The sequence below is a fragment of the Triticum urartu genome, chromosome 5 (genome assembly GCF_003073215.2).
Source record: "Triticum urartu cultivar G1812 chromosome 5, Tu2.1, whole genome shotgun sequence".
NCBI lineage: Eukaryota > Viridiplantae > Streptophyta > Magnoliopsida > Poales > Poaceae > Triticum > Triticum urartu.
In genome coordinates this window covers 597080131-597097363 of record NC_053026.1, presented here as the reverse complement: position 1 = coordinate 597097363, position 17233 = coordinate 597080131, and the positions used below count along the sequence as shown (strand labels likewise).

The 17233-nt window shown below is 50.0% G+C and overlaps 1 protein-coding gene across 1 annotated transcript; it reads right to left on the bottom strand.

The window, feature by feature from the left end:
• Positions 1–1774: 1774 nt before the first annotated feature.
• On the bottom strand, positions 1775–16397 carry LOC125507504 (rRNA 2'-O-methyltransferase fibrillarin 1-like). Its single transcript, XM_048672064.1, has 4 exons — positions 16281–16397; positions 2192–2287; positions 1995–2072; positions 1775–1907 (listed from the first exon to the last, which is right to left on the bottom strand). Exons 1-4 carry the CDS (start codon positions 16395–16397, stop codon positions 1788–1790), a joined length of 411 nt encoding a protein of 136 aa, XP_048528021.1. The 3' UTR covers positions 1775–1787.
• Between the last annotated feature and the right edge of the window lie 836 nt (positions 16398–17233).

Here is a 17233-nt window from a genome sequence, read left to right as displayed (position 1 = left end):
TAGATACGACGGAGACGTATCATGATACTATAGGCTAGCCAAGGCAGAACTAGGCCCTCGTTTTACATGTTGTACCCATCTGGCGGAATCATCCTAAATGAGCCCTGAGAAAGAAACCGCCTAGTCTCCCCACCGCATCAGCTTCGGTCTTCACTTCCAGGTGACGCGCGGCAGTTCTCCTCTTCGATGGTCCAACAGCAAGAGACAGTGCCCACTACAAGAAATATGTCAACTTGTGACCCTCACTATTGGCCGTTGAAAGGTCATAGTTTTTCATTTGCGACCTTTTTGTGACCAAAAATAGAAGATCAAAAGCTGGCGGTCGTAAACTGAAATTAGTGACCTTATTTGTGATATGTAAAAGGTCGTTGGTTCCACGACCAAATTTTTTGTCACTAGAAATCTCCTCAGGCCATGTAGGCATCCAGCGTGGCAAGCTGATGTGGCACAAGAAACAGCCCGGTCCGATTCGGCGTTTTACATGGGCCGAGCCCAACAATTCGGCCTTTGTAATGTATTTTTCCTGTTATTTTTTGCTAGCTACATGGGCCTAGCCCAGCGATTCGGCGTTTTTTCTTGGCCATTGCCTTTTATAGTACATTTTTTTCACCCTCAACCCTTTTATTGTCCATTTCTGTTTTGGGCCTCGGCCTTTTTACATTCCATCTACTTTTTGGGCCTTGGCCTTTTCGTTTGTCACACTGGCCATCTTTCTATTTCTCACACTTCCACAATAAACAAATGAAAAATATTTCAAATGGCAAGAGAACATATGAAACTGTAAAATGATAGCCAATATTAGCACCAAATATGCTGACTACTGTACAAATACGAAATTATAGTATTTACAATAGTGTTCATACAACCAGATATGCTGGCTACTGTAGAACATAACTAGCACTACATTATTACTCGCTACTCTTTACTTTGTCGGGCTTCAAGGTTCTTCAAATTTCTTCAGCCCAGAGCTCCTGTAAAGAGAGGTAACACCACACTTCTAGAGCTAGATCAAGGCACAAAATGTTTACTTGGTTGGGTCATGCTGCAACAATCACATAGAAGCATAATTATAAGTACAAATACACCAATCATCTCAGTTCAAGGAAATCATCTATAATAGCAAAGCATGAAAAAGGAAGCAGCACATGGCAGCAATGTTTACAACATCTCAGTCGATGACTTCAAATAGGAATAATGTATACAAGTATAATACAAAAATATGAGAAACTATCACAGTATAGAAATGGTATCATGGATATATATATAGCTAACTCAATGACAGATTGAAATGTTTTGCTCAATGTATGGAACTCAAGAACTTTTCTGGTTAGTCACTGACATCGTGCATTTTAACTTCAATAACTGCAGAAATTAGATAGTATATGAAGGCAATATTCCAAAGATATATCTCTCTCAAACATATAGAGTACAACTGAAGCAAATGCAGCTGCTCTTGCTGATATATCTCACTAGACATGGTCTTGCTAACTTACTATGTTAACACAGACTAATCCGAGTGAAGCAGCTAATTCTAGTTCGTCCACGGACCACACAATGAATGAATGCATCAAGGTTTGAAGACAGTACTACGTACATCCTACAACACCGAACCAGCACAACAAAACCGAAGACCATTCAACCAATGAGCTGCAGCTGCGGCACTGAATTAGGAGCAGAAGAAACCGAGCTTTGCGCCATATGCAGCTAGCAAGCATAAAGAAAGGGGCGAACATGGAAAGCAATATACCTTGATCTGGTACAGCTTGAGCCATGCCGACCAGCATCAGTTACTTTGCCGGGTGCCTAGCATCCTCAGTGATGGGAATGACATTGGTCCTCTTCTTGGCCATGTTGACAAGATCCCTACCACTCCGGTGAGAGAACTCAACGGCATACACCAACCCAGTCTGCAAAGTGACAAGACTTCGTTAAGACAACTCACATTAAGTAGCATTCACTTGAAATACACAAAGGAAATAGCGACAAGATCTCACCGGTCCAACATTGTCAGACACATGAGACATGGTTGTTCGAAAGGCAGCTCCGAGGTACAGCACACGTGTTCTAGGAGCCTGAACCAAGAACCACAAAGTCAGCTACTACAACAATGGTTCCAGTCTGAATTACATCCTTGACAAAACAAGGTATTCAAACAATCCAGAATGCAAGCGAAGGCACAAAAAGAACTTACAATCCAGATGTTGTCCACACCACCGAGCACAGCAGCAGCCAGCTCGGATCTGAAGGGGTTCCACACCCTATACTCAAGCTTGGATGCGTCCTCATTCTATACAATTAACAAAACAACAATAAACATCAGTCTACTTCATCTGTAGAACAGTCACGGACATCAATTCAAATTAGCACCAATAAGTGCATCTCTCAGCCAGGACGGGTGCATCGCAAGTTTACAAGGAAAGAACTTATAATGACAACATCTTTGCTTAATCCCCCTGGATAGATAGGAATAATGCAACCAAGGCCTAAGTACCTAACTACTAGTATCTACTAACGATAGATATAGATATCAAGATATATGCATACCGCATACCAGATACAGCGTATAATGATCAAACTAATGTATAACAATTACATTATTATCTATTTAAGTTTTTATGTGGTACAAACAAACTCCAGAATGCCACAATGCCACAATGCCATAGAGAAGAGAACAGAAACATGCCACACGCGTAACATAACTGCTTTCCCACCTGATAGGCTGATACTGCAACCAGAAGTAGGATTACCTAGTGGAAGCATGTGTCCGATCTACCCATGTTGTCTAAATTGTTTAATAGGGGTCGTTGTCGATGTCAAAACTGGCGGATCTTGGGTAGGGGGTCCTGAACTATGCGTCTAGGCCGGATGGTAACAGGAGGCAAGGGACACGAAGTTTTACCCAGGTTCGGGCCCTCTTGATGGAGGTAAAACCCTACGTCCTGCTTGATTAATATTAAAGATATGGGTGTTACAAGAGTAGATCTACCACGAGATCAGAGAGGCTAAACCCTAGAAGCTAGCCTATGGTATGATTGTATGTTGTGATTGTTGTCCTACAGACTAAAACCCTTCGGTTTATATAGACACCGGAGAGGGTTAGGGTTACACAAGGTCGGTTACAAAGGAGGAGATATCCATATACGTATTGCCTAGCTTGCCTTCCGCGCCAAGTAGAGTCCCATCCGGACACGAGACGAAGTCTTCAATCTTGTATCTTCATAGTCTATCAGTCCGGCCAATGGAGATAGCCCGGCTGTCCGCAGACCCCCTAATCCAGGACTCCCACAGTAGCCCCTGAACTAGGCTTCAATGACGAAGAGTTCGGCGCGCAGTTGTCTTCGGCATTGCAAGGCGGGTTCCTTCTCCGAATACATCACAGAAGAATTTGAATACGAGGATAGTGTCCGACCCTGCAAAATAAGTTTCACATTTCACCATAGAGAGAATAATGTTTTCGCAGATCTAATCCGCTAGCTTGTTTTGGCAACATGACGTCATGTCATGGCCCGGTGATTATTCGAACTGTTTCTTTTAACCAGCTCCGCACATAACGCGAGGCAGTTTTTCGACACGTCTTGTCAAAGCAGAGATCGTGTCCCCTCATTACGGGATACTCATCAATACGGGCGTGGGTAACCCAACCGCGCCATCAATTGCGGCGCTTGGGGGATAAGCGAGTTTTACCAGGCAAGTGTGGACGTTTAATTTTGTCCGCCCATATAAAGGGATAAGGATTCACCTTTCTATCCACGCCTTCTTCCTCCATTGCTCATCCGCTCACGCACACTCGAGCTCTAGCGCCCAAGTCCTCACTTCCATCTCAACCTTCTCCAACCATGTCCGGAGCGGGAGGCAAGTGGATGGTCTCCTCCGTCACGGAGGGAGACGTCAAGAAACTGAGGAGAGCTGGATGCCTGCCCGACGACATCGCGCACCGGCTCCCAGATGAGGGACAGCTCATCCCCACCCCCGAGCCCCATGAGAGGGTGGTATTCCTCACCCATTTCCTCCGCGGATTGGGATTCTCTCTCCATCCGTTCGTCTGGGAGCTCATGTTTTATTACGGCCTGGATTTCCACGATCTAGCCCCGAACTTTATCCTCAACATCTCGGCGTTTATCGTCGTGTGTGAGGCCTTTCTCCGCATCAAGCCCCACTTCGGCTTATGGCTGAAGACCTTCAATGTCAAGCCGAAGGTAGTGAGCGGCCGCCAGGCGGAGTGCGGAGGCGCCATGGTGGGCAATATGCCCAACATCACATGGCTCGAGGGCACCTTCGTGGACACCATAAAGGGGTGGCAATCGGGGTGGTTCTATATCACCGAGCCACACGACCCCGCATGGGTAGCGGCCCCCGAGTTCCGATCTGGCATCCCCATGCGGCTCACCTCCTGGAAAGAGAAGGGCCTGTCCTGGGGTAATTCAAAAGAGCTGACCGGACTCCAGTCATATATTCAGAACATGGTGGACAAGAAGCTCAAGCTTGTCAACATAGTCCAGGTTATGCTTGTCCTCCGGATACTCCCGTGCTAACAACGGGAGTTTACCTTGTGGGAGTTCAATCTGGCGCAGCACCGAACTCTGAACAGGCTCTTCGATACGACTCATGAAGATGCCTGGAGGGTGCTATTCAAGAGCGCCGAGGTCCCTCCCCCCATTACCGAGGATCGCGGATTCAGCGCGAAGCGCCATGCCAGTGCGGTAAGTTGTTTTATCTTTTACATGATACTTGTTTTCTATATAGATTGACTCTATGCGGGATCTAAACTCCCGTAATTTTGTTAGGACTGGCAGAAGATGTCCGGATAGATCGACTGTCCGGCTCCCTTCCCCGAAGGCCCCGTAGATGCTCTTCTGACGAAGATGCTGACTCCGGCCCCTTATAAGGTGCCGGAGAAGACCAAGAAGGCCAAGGGAGCTCGAAAGAGTTCCCGTCGCCAGGCGTCATTGGACTGACCGTCCGATGACTCTGCGGCCCACTCTTCCCCCGAAGACGAGGAAGATGAAGAAGAGGCTCCCCCACCGACTGGGAGAGACAAGAAAAGGGAGGCCGCCCTAACTGGGGAGGCCGGAGGGTCCAAGAAGGGAAGGACGCTCCTTCCGGACAGCTCCACCGCCGCCGACGAAAGTGAGGACGAGTGGTTGCCCAGGGCCAAGCCCCAGGGGAGATCATAAGTATTCGGATACCAAAGTAACCCATAGCATTCCTTTGTCGCATTGCTTTCCCTAACGCCGAACTCAATTGTGCAGGCCGCCCCGAGCCAATATCGAGGTATCCTCGGACGGCTCCCTGGGCTCGTCGGAGACGGATAGCGATCCAGTCCTGACCGCCACCTCTCCTCATCCAGCCGATGACGCCGAGGTGCTGTCTCAAGAGGCACCGGATCGAGGGGGGACAGTCCCGGAGGCGCCTCAAGGCGACCTTTCGGACTCCGGGAGCCGAGAGGACAGGGTCCCCGAGAGCTCCGAGTTCGGCCCTCAGCCGAACACCGCGCCGGACCCTCCAACGGATCCGAGCTCGGGCAGGCGGTCCCCTTCTAAGGAGGGTGAGACGCCTGTGCCAGTGACCTCTGTCCATCCAGAGGTGCCGGACACTATGTTGGAAGCGCTTCGAAGCGCTTCAATCAAGGAGGAGCACCACACTATCATGAGTGCGGTGATCCAGAAGGTTCAGTCCGCCAAGAGCTTCGAGGTAAGTGTTTTAAAATGTAGTAGAAATATTACTGCATAGACAGTAGCCCCTGATGCTTTGTTCGGTGTTCACAAAGAAAAGCCGAACAGAGGATCAAATAATATCGCAGGAGTCTAATATAAGTATGTTAATATGCATATGCAGGGTTCGCTGCTGGCGTCCGCCGCACTAACTGCGGAGGTCGCCGTACTGGAGGAGGCCCTCGAGGGGTCCCAGAAAGAGCTTGGCCTTGCTAAGAGGCAGCTCGAGGAGAACAAGGGTAAGTAATACCCCGTCTGTAGATGAGAAAAAGGACGCGATTGCTAAATGACAGGATCATTGTATGTTTGCCAGGGGCCATGACCGAGGTAGCGACCCTGAAGCAAGCGCTGTCCCAGGCCGAAGAAAAGTCAGCCCAGGAGCGCACCGAGCGAGAGAGGCACGCGGCTCGGGTGGGCGAGGTGCAGCAAGAGCTCCAGGCTCTTGTGACAAAGCACGAGGCGTTGGAGCTTGACTTGAAGACGAGAGAGTCTGAGCTTGCCGCGGCCCGTGAGAGCGCGAAGAGTGCCAAGGCCGAGGCCCATAAGGCCCTTTGGGAGATTGACGCGATGAAGAAGATAGCGGCGGGTAAGGCTTTCTATATGCAAAGCAAGCATGTAAAGGTGAATTACCGTTTACTTACCCGAATCCGGAGCTCTTCAGGAGCATTCGCATATTTGCCCCGCAGTGTGTCCGATGCCGCACTATTCTACCAGGCCGAGGACGGAAGCTCGACAGAGAAGCTGTTCTGGTCTCAGTATGCTGAGGCCGAACATCCGGTGCAGATGGCCGAGCTACATAAGGCGGCCGATCAGGCCATGAAGGGCTTCATGGTCTGGTTGTGGCCTGGCGACGCCCTTCCGAACAGCTTCTTCGGACTGGTGAGGCGGCTTGTGGATGCGTGCCCACGGCTGGAGGTCGTCAAGCGATCCATCTGCATTGAAGGTGCACGCCGGGCCTTCGCCCGTGTAAAAACGCAGTGGGTCTAGCTAGATGCCGTGAAGCTGATCAAGGAGGGGCCTCCGGAGGGCAAGGAGCACCGCCACCCCGAGGTGTACTACGCGGGTGTTCTACCGGGCGCCCGTCTTATCGTGGATGAGTGTTAACAAAATGTAATATTTGAATGAGACTTGCTCGTTTTGTCCTGTATGTATGAAAACTTGTATCGTTTTCGCTATGCAACGCTTGTGTGAATTTAAAATATTACCTTCTGTTTGGCTGTTTATCCAATCTGAGAGATGGCTAGTCCTCGGCTTCTGCCCCCATGCCACGAGTGCCGGGGTGTTCGGGATAAACCTGAGCACTCTTGTTCCCATGTTTGGGTCCTTCGAGGGAGGTGCTCAGCACAACGAACAAGGCAACCGGACTAATAATGCTTTATCACTCTCAATTAGCCATAGAATTCTATAATTTCAAATTTCGGCAAAGCCCCTGGTATTCAGAAGGCCGAATTCGGGGCGCGATACACGCCTGTAAGCCGGATGGAGCCGGCCCCTCGCCCTAAGCGACATAAGTCTTTAGGGACTCGAAAAACCTCGCCAAACAGCGACCAGTCTCTCGCCTTATCATGACAGTCAGTTTTAGCTTTCTCTACTGAGGTGCTCGGCCCGGCAGAACCGGGGCAGAATCGCAGTAGTTCTCCTAGCGCTACCTTAGCCGATAGAGCGGATCGTAAGGTACCAAAACATAGGAGCCGGGCAAACCCAACATTTGACCAAAGACATGATTCGGAGCTGATGCATATAATGCTATAAGTTCGGGGTGCCGCACTTGTGAAAGTGTTCGGACTTTTCACACCATATTGTGGGTACGTAAGCCCCTGGTGCATTGGCCGTACCAGAGTGTATGGTTGCTAGGCATTATTAATGAACACATAGATATGTATATATAACAAAAATGCGATAATAGTCGTAATATCATGTATTGTATATTAAAAAATTGCATTAAAGCAGAGTGATACAGATAGTGTAATAAGCAAAAGAGCAGGACTATGTCCCTTCCAAGGGCGAGCTGAGGAATTATATGAAATCTGTAATCCACCTGGGAATTCCGTAGTTGTCGGCCTCCTTGGTTGCTGTATCATGTGTTCGGCAATAGAGCTGCCGGACAGTGTTTCCGGAGATTGAAGTCCTGAAAGAAAAAGAAAAATAACCAAACGGGAAGCCCCTGGTGCGGTTTAGGCCGCGTTTTGGGGCGTGCCGTAGTTGTGCCCCCCTCCCAACCTGTTCCCATGGTATTTTTAATGCGTAATTATGTACGCGCGGCACGAACAACACCGTTGGGCTAGGATTGGGGTGGCCGCCGTATTGCTACGCGAGCTCAGATCACGCCAGGCAGTCTGTTTGCCGATTGCCCCGAGCGCGCTTGGAGGTGTCCAGGCTTTGAAACGCCGATCTGGTAGATTGCCTTGAGAGGCTGCTTTGCTCTTCTGCTACGAGGGCCGCGGTGTGCTCTTCTGTCCGGAGGGAGCGCTCTGTGTTTCCATTGACTATAATAACTCCGCGAGGTCCTGGCATCTTGAGCTTGAGGTATGCGTAATGTGGTATCGCATTGAATCTAGCAAATGCGGTTCGTCCGAGCAGCGCGTGATAACCACTGCGGAACGGGACTATATCGAAGATTAACTCTTCGCTTCAGAAGTTATCCGGGAATCCGAAGACCACTTCCAGTGTAATTGAACCTGTGTAGTGGGCCTCTACGCCTGGAATGACGCCTTTAAAGGTCGTTTTTGTGTGTTTGATCCTTGAGGGGTGTATACCCATTTTGCGCACTGTGTCCTGATAAAGCAGGTTCAGGCTGCTGCCGCCGTCCATAAGGACTCGAGTGAGGTGAAATCCGTCAATGATTGGGTCTAGGACCGGTGCGGCGAATCTGCCATGACGGATACTACTGGGGTGGTCCCTGCGATCGAAGGTGATCGGACAGGAGGACCAAGGGTTGAACTTTGGGGCGACTGGCTCTAACGCATATACGTCCCTGAGCGCATGCTTCCGCTCCCTCTTGGGGATGTGGGTTGCGTATATCATGTTCACCGTCCGCACTTGCGGGGGAAACCTCTTCTGTCCTCCAGTGTGCGGCTGCTGGGGTTCTTCCTCGTCATCACTATGCGGCCCCTTGTCCTTGTTTTCGGCAATTAACTTGCCGGCCTGCTTGAACACCCAACAATCCCTGTTGGTGTGATTGGTTGGCTACTCTGGGGTGCCGTGTATTTGACACGAGCGATCGAGTATACGGTCCAAGTTGGACGGACCTGGCGTACTTTGTTTGAATGGCTTTTTCCACTGACCGGGTTTAGAGCCTTTGAATCCGGCATTGACTGCCGTATCCTTAGTACTTTCGCCGTTAATGCGGCACTTATGCTTGTTGCGACGTGACCTGCTGTTGCCATCCTTGGTATCTGAGGTACCATGGTTCTTTGATATGTTGTTACTGCGAGCCAACCAGCTGTCTTCTCCCGCACAAAAGCGGGTCATGAGCGTCGTGAGGGCTGTCATAGATTTTGGCTTTTCCTGACCAAGGTGCCGGGCTAGCCACTCGTCTCAGATGTTGTGCTTGAAAGCCGCTAAGGCCTCCGCATCTGGACAGTCGACGATTTGATTTTTCTTTGTAAGGAACCGAGTCCTGAATTGCTTGGCCGACTCTTCTGGCTGCTGAATTATGTGGCTCAAGTCATCCGCGTCTGGTGGTCGCACATAAGTGCCCTGAAAGTTGTCGAGGAATGCGGCTTCCAGATCTTCCCAACAGCTAATGGAGTCCGCTGGCAAGCTATTAAGCCAATGCCGCGCTGGTCCTTTGAGTTTTAGTGGGTGGTATTTGATGGCATGTAAGTCATCACCGCGGGCCATGTGGATGTGGAGGAGGAAGTCCTCAATCCATACTGCGGGATCTGTTGTGCCGTCGTATGATTCAATTTTTACAGGTTTGAAACCTTCTGGGAATTGATGTTCCATTACTTCTTCTGTGAAGCATAAGGGGTGTGCGACGCCTCTGCATTGGGCTATATCATGACGCAGCTCGAATGGGTCCTGCCCGCTGTGTTCATCCCGGTCGGATTTGGTTTTACTGTATCCGGCGTGACGTTTATCGTCTCGTAGAGTGGTGCGCCCTTGTGATCCGTAGATCGATCTTGAATGCTTTGATTTGTCCTCCAATATGTCTCACAGGTCTGGCGTATCTCCCCATGCCTTTTTATTTGAATGGCGTTGGGGTGGAGGCTGAGCTTTTGGCGGGAATGCCTCTCTATCGCGGCCATGAGGTGGCCGATCAGCCGTTTCGTACGCTTCTTCCTCCAGTCGGGGAAGCAACCTGCGCCTTGGATAACTCTTGGAGGGACGCTCGAGTTTATATTGCTCGGCCGCGAGGACTTCAGTCCATTTGTTAGCTAGCAGATCTTGGTTAGCTTGTAGCTGCTACTGCTTTTTCTTCAGGCTATTTGTCGTGGCCATAAGCTTGCGCTTGAAGCGCTCTTGTTCGACGGGATCCTCTGGTACGGCGAATTCATCGTCGCCGAGGCTTACCTCGTCTTCGGAGGGGGGCATGTAATTGTCATCATCCTCCTCTCCGCCAGCCGCTCTCTCAGGGGAGCTAGCTCCTTCATCCTCCTGCTCTTGCTGGAGGGGATTGTTGTTGTCTTCGGCGCTATCCGGAGTGTTATTATCTCCTGTGCCGGTATCACCACTTTTACTTTGGTGGGACTTAGAGCGGCGCCGCTGACGTTGGCGCTTGGGTTGTTTCTTGGAGGGGTCATCCTCCGTTATCTCGTCGCCATTGCCTTCATTGGGTGTATCCACCATGTATATGTCATACGATGAGGTAGCTGTCCAGTGCCCTGTAGGTGCTGGTTCATGTTCGTCTCCTACATCGTCGTCCATACCGTCGATGTCTTCGGAGTCGAAGTCGAGCATGTCGGTTAAATCATCGACAGTGGCTACAAAGTGGGTGGTGGGTGGGCGTCGAATTTCTTCGTCGTCCGCATCCCAATCCTATTGGCCATAATCCGGCCAGGGTCTCCTGACAAAGAGAGAGACCTTAGTGAATTCAGAATGTCGCCGATGGGCAAGTGCTGAAAGATATCCGCGGCGGTGAATTCCATGATCGGCGCCCAATCGGATTCGATTGGCATGGGCGCGGATGGTTCGGGGTCCGGAAGAGAGTCCGACACCTTGGAGTCAGGGGCTGCGCAGAGGATTATGCTGGTGTTCGGCTCGATCTCCGTCGAAACTGCAGCCCCTGAGGCGGCGTCTGGCCACCCGTCCTCGATTGGCGCAGTTGGCTCCGGGCTAGGGGTCGGAGCTCATGCGGGTGCTGCCTCTGGGCTACCGTCCGGTGGTAGAGCTAGGTCATACCCATCGCGATAGTGCGGCGCCCCGGCTGTGGCTCGAATTCGTCGAAGATCAAGTCCCCACGGATATTGGATGTGTAATTCAAACTTCCAAATCTGACCTGATGGCCAGGGGCGTAGCTTTCAATCTGCTCCAGATGGCCAAGCGAGTTGGCCCGCAGTGCAAAGCCGCCGAATACGAAGATCTGTCCGGGGAGAAAAGTCTCACCCTGGATCGCATCGCTATTGATGATAGTAGGAGCCATCAATCCTAACGGCGACGACACAGAGGAACTCTCAATGAAAGCACCAATGTCGGTGTCAAAACCGGCGGATCTCGGGTAGGGGGTCCCGAACTGTGCGTCTAGGCTGGATGGTAACAGGAGGCAAGGGACACGAAGTTTTACCCAGGTTTGTGCCCTCTTGATGGAGGTAAAACCCTACGTCCTGCTTGATTAATATTGAAGATATGGGTGTTACAAGAGTAGATCTACCACGAGATCAGAGAGGCACTACTAGGGAAAACCTTATACACAGAATCTTAGCAGCAGCGCGGCATAAAAACAGGCGCTGCTGCTAAGCAGTAGCAGCGCAACTACAGAAAGCTTGCTACTGGTGCAAACTTAGCAGTAGCGCGTGACGCTTAAACCGCGCTGAAAAATCCACCGACAGTACACAACGACATAAGTTTACCAGTAGCGCGGCGCTAGGGAGCACGCTGCTGCTAATGCCATAGTAGCAGCGCGCTTTTTGGTCACCTCGCTGCTGCTAATTTTGAAATTGTGCACAGGGTTGGCCCGTTTAGCAGTAGCGCGTGACAGGAAAGCGCGCTGTTGCTACGCTCTTAGCAGCAGCGCGCTTTCTCTCCCGCGCTACTGCTAAGACGCAGCACCCACCACCTTTTCCACCTCCCCTCCCCATCTCCTCTCCTCCCTTTCCCCTACCTCCCACATCCTCCCTCTCTCACTCTTCTTCTTCCTCAATACTTCTCCCCCCATTACTCTCCCTCTTCTACCTACCTTTCTCTCTCTTCATTACTCCTAGCTATAACTACACCACCTCCATTAATTCATCTCCTTTCTCTTTTTCCTCCCCCCTCCACTAGTTGAAGTTGTCTCCTCCCAAATTAGCTAGCTAGGTAGATGTAGCATTTAGTTAAGTGACCTATTTGCCCCCTAACTAGATCTTTCTTTGTCAAGAAGAGCTTTGTGCACTTTTTACCTCCCTACATCATCATCTCCACCGTGTGCTCGATCTCGAGATAGAGGTGTGATTAATATTTCATGCTTTTGCAAAATGGAAATATATGTTCCTATTTTGTATACACACTTAATTAGCCATTATTATGCATGGGTCCAATGATGTAATATATATATGTTCCTATTTTGTATACACACTTAGCCATTATTATGCAAGGGTCCAATGATGTAATATATATGTTCCTATTATGCTAAGGAAAAGAACAAAGGGAGACTGGTTATAGCAGTAGCGCTTTAGTGAAAAAGAGCTATAGCTAGTCAAGGTAGCAGTAGCGGTTTCGGCAGAAAATCGCTATAGCTGCTCGTAATAGTAGTAGCGTGTTTCGTGTAAACGCGCTACTGCTACGTCCACTTAACCCAAAATTCTCACTCTCCCTGCTTCATCCCGTCTCTTTTCCCCCAAATCCCCAGTCTCTCTTCCCCGGCCCCGTCGCACCTCCGTGCCCGCCCCCGACCCCGCCGCGCTCGCCCCCGACCCCGCCGCGCCCGACCCCGCCGCGCTCGCCCCCGACCCCGCCGCCCCCGACCCAGGCGCGCTCGCCCCCCGCGCCGGCGCTCGCCCCCGACCCGTCGGCCCTCGCCTCCCTCCTCTGCTTCCCCCTGCCAACCTCGACCGTCGTCGGGCCTGCCTCCTCGCCTGCACCCTTTGTAAACCCCCCCTCTCTCTCTCTGCTAGCTAGGGTTAATTTACATAGGTTTTAGTTATGTTAATTAGGTTATCTATTTAGTTATGAATTTAGATAGGTTTCAAAATTTGCTGAATTTATATGCAAATTTGAACTGGACATGTGATATGTGGATATGTCATGTTTTGGACATGTCATTTTTGGTAAATGATCTGAGTTGCCTATGTTACGCCGGAATGTTGATTCATTTCCGTTCTGGTGAATTTCAGGCGCTCGATATGTCCATTTTTTTAGCAAAGGTCATGCCGAAATTTCCCGTGAATAAAGGCATGATTTGTGCTACATAGTTGGCATATCGAGTGCTGGCACATAGATTTCTTTTTTATCTCATTTCTCATTTATTCATACTTTTAGAAATAAATGAGGACACTTAATCATAGGAAACATGTCAAACAAGGAAGAAACCGGGCCTTCTGACCAAGATGCAGACGAGATGGATTATGAGGGTGAACAAGACTACCTCGACTTTTTGACTGCTAAGCAAGGTTTGCAGGTCTGCCTCGATGATGGTACTGACGCCGACACCGACGGCGCTGGCACCGATGGCGGCGCCGAGACCGGTGGGGAAGGTACCGCCGGGGAAGATACCGGCGCCGATGCCGGTACCGAAAAGAGGCATAAGAAGCAGAGGATACGAAAACCTAACAAACTAGGGATTGGACGACTTGTGATCACAAAGATGGCACCTGGCAAGTTTGAGTCGTTAGAGCCGGAAGAACCTCGCAAGTGCTATGGGAAGCAAGTAGGATGCATCCTACGGGAATGCACGAGCATCAATGATGATGACTTAAGGAGTAAAGAACATTTGACGCAGTTGCTCCTAACGAAGTTGCACAAGAGATTCAAGTTCCCGCATCGGGATGATAACATAGAACAACCGTGGGATGATCCGAAGATGAAAAAGATTAACAATCACGCCATGGGCATGTTCAGCAATTATTTGGCCTCCTGGAAATCGAGGGTGAAACGAGCTATTGAGGCTAAGGAACCCCTGTCCAAGATTCTGTGTGGCGGATCCGACTTTTTGCGCTACATATGAGCTCTGTCATGAACAGTGAAGAAGTCTCGCAAATCTGTGTGGCGGATCCGTACTACATGCACGAGTCTTTCTTGAGTCTCGGCGACTTTGAGCGTGAAACTGCTAGGGACTACCTCCAAAACTTCATGGTACAGAATAAGGACCGAGAAATTGTCCTCGTGCCTTATCATCCGAAGTAAGTCAGTTTCGAACAACCCTTTCATACATTTCAATCATTCCTTCTCTCTCTATGGGGAATAATTTGAGGTGTCTTTTCCCCGCAGCAACGGGCGCACCGTCCTTATCGTTCTTTATCTGCAAGTCTCCCACGCCGTGTATTTTGACCCTTCCAGAGAATACGAGAAAAAAGACTAGACCCACATAATGAATATTCTAGATGATGCTCTCCAAGGCTTCAGCTTTAGAGGTGGCCACATGCAGATTAGGAAACAAAGGAACACGAAGATGGGTTTCGCGCATAAAACTAACTTCTCCTGCATCCAAGTCCCAAAACCAAGCAAGAAGGATGGATTGTACATCCTCCATCTCATGATTCAGTTCAACACGGATCACCAAAAGCTTCGCATGAGAAGCAGAAATGATGTCATATCCACAAGTGGCTAGAATCTCATAGAGAAGCGGATTATAAACTTAGAGATGACTTCTTTCGCATCCAAAGCGACATTGCGACGATCATCATGAAAGAAGTCGTCGATGAGAAGGGGATGTTCCACCACGGCCCTATATCGCGAGCTGACGTCCGAACTCGCATAGGCATGCAACGTCTAGACCTCACGTCGTTCAAGAAGCTAGGGTCCATCCTTGATGATATGGAAGGATGGAACTTCTAGTCATTTATGATGTCGATGATGATGATATGTGTCAGTTGAACTTGTATACTATTTGTAGCGATGCAACTTTGTGATGTCCATGATCCCTGCCGAACTTGCGTAACGCTACTTTGTTAGTTTGCGTACGATGACCTGCGTACCTCTAGTTAATTAATTTGCGTACTGTATGTTGCATCTAGTTGCTAACCCTTTCTTTTTCGGTGTTCTCTAGTATATTTTGTTGCATATATATGATTGTACATCCTCTTCATGAACATGCATATCTAATAGGTACCTAGTTTCTTGATGGCGAGATGGAACTACTATGTCGTGTACAAAGGGAAGGTTCCGGGGGTGTACAACGAGTGGCATGAGTGTCAGGCGGAAGTGAATGGGTTCTCGGATGCCAGCCATAAAGGCTTCAAAAGCAGACAAGGAGAAGCTAGTTACTTGAGGTTCACGCTAGCGCGAGAGAGGACTCGTAACCGCCATCTCATGTACTGCATAGTTCCGCTCTCACTCATAGTGATAGCTCTTCTCGCGTATACCTTTGTTTAGATGGATGACGTTGTAGTTGCAAGTATTCGAGACTTGCATGTATCGCTATATTCGAGATGATGACAAGATACCACTTTGTGTTGGATGACGATTATGACGAGACTATTTGTATGTATATGCTATGATTACATTTGTGGTCTCACAGGCATTTGTATGTGTATCATGATGACATTTGTATGTGCTAAAGATTCTTCTATAAAGCCTGTTCAAATACAAAACAAATATGCTGAAAAAAACAAAAAAACTACTAAAATTAGCAGTAGCGAGTGGAGAAAAGTTAGCAGCAGCGCGGTTGTAGCAGTAGCGCGCATAGGGGAAGCGCGCTATAGCTATTAGCAGTAGCGAGGTTCCTTTAAGCGTGCTGCTGCAACACTTGTGTAGCAGTAGCGCGGGTGGACCAGCGCTACTGCTATACGTTAGCTGTAGTGCCTTATTAGTAGCGCCGGCCCCCGCGCTACTAAAAGGCCGAAAACCCAAGCTGCTAGGCTTTTCCCTAGTAGTGAGGCTAAACCCTAGAAGCTTGCCTATGGTATGATTGTATGTTGTGATTGTTGTCCTATGCACTAAAACCCTTCGGTTTATATAGACACCGGAGAGGGTTAGGGTTACACAAGGTCAGTTACAAAGGAGGAGATATCCATATACGTATTGCCTAGCTTGCCTTCCACGCCAAGTAGAGTCCCATCCGGACACGAGGTGAAGTCTTCAATCTTGTATCTTCATAGTCTAATAGTCCGGCCAATGGAGATAGCCCGGCTGTCCGAAGACCCCCTAATCCAGGACTCCCACAGTCATGGATGGAAGATCTGCAATTAGGACGGAGTCGCGCTGATTATAAGCCTAGTGGGGACAACCACTCTGGCACACAAGCTACTAGCAGGCAACTAACTTAGGCAATACATGCCAGGCAACGCCATCAATTACGCACTCACCAATATCCAATCGACAATTTTCAGCTGACTGAATCAACATAACGAGGCGCGCCACCGCTACATCAAGATCAGCCCTTATGGCCATCGCTGCATATTTCACATGGTATGCAACTACGCATTAATCTGGCTTCATTTTACCGGTTCTCAGAATAGGAGTCTGCCAAGGGGATTCGATCCAAATCCTTCCAAGATAAAACGATCCTACGTATTTCACTTTAAAAATATGCGTGGAGGAGAACATCCAACATCTGGTTTGACCACGGATCTGGCGGTGCGGAGGTGCGGAGGGAGACGGCGCGGGTGCCCCCGCTGCGGGCGGTGAAGCGGACCGAGTTGGTGGGGGCGGAGGGTGAGGGGTAGTCGGAGAGGTGGGGGCGCACCTTGCCCGGGAGGCGGCCGAGGAGTGGGCGGGCCGTGGGAAGACGACGAACCCGTCCTGAAGTGGGAGGTGGACGACGGTCTCCGAGGTTCGCGCTGTCGTCGTCGTGGTGGCCGGAGACACGGCGTGCAGCGCTGCCACCGCCAACCCTAGGCAAGCCACATGTGCGCCGCGGTCCAGCCAGCCCCATGGAGGGTCACACATCGAAGGATTCGAAGCACGCACGCACGCGCCGGTGAGCAAGCCAGCCATAGTCGCTGGTGGCGACGCCTCTCTCTCTTCGGTGAGGCGTGGTCGATCTGAATCGGGTTAGGGGGAGGACGGTGGTCGATCTGAATCGGGGGAGAGGATGAGAGGGCATCGATGGGAGTTAGGGTAGGGAGAGATGGTGAGGGGAGGGAGGGATGAGGTCGGCGGTGGTGGGTGAGGAGGACGGCGAGGTCGGAGGAGGTGGCGGGGGGGAGATTGGGAGTGGGGAGAGGGGTACGATGTGGGGATCTGATCTAGGGTTTGGGCTGCGGGGTTATCTCTTTTTCTTTTTT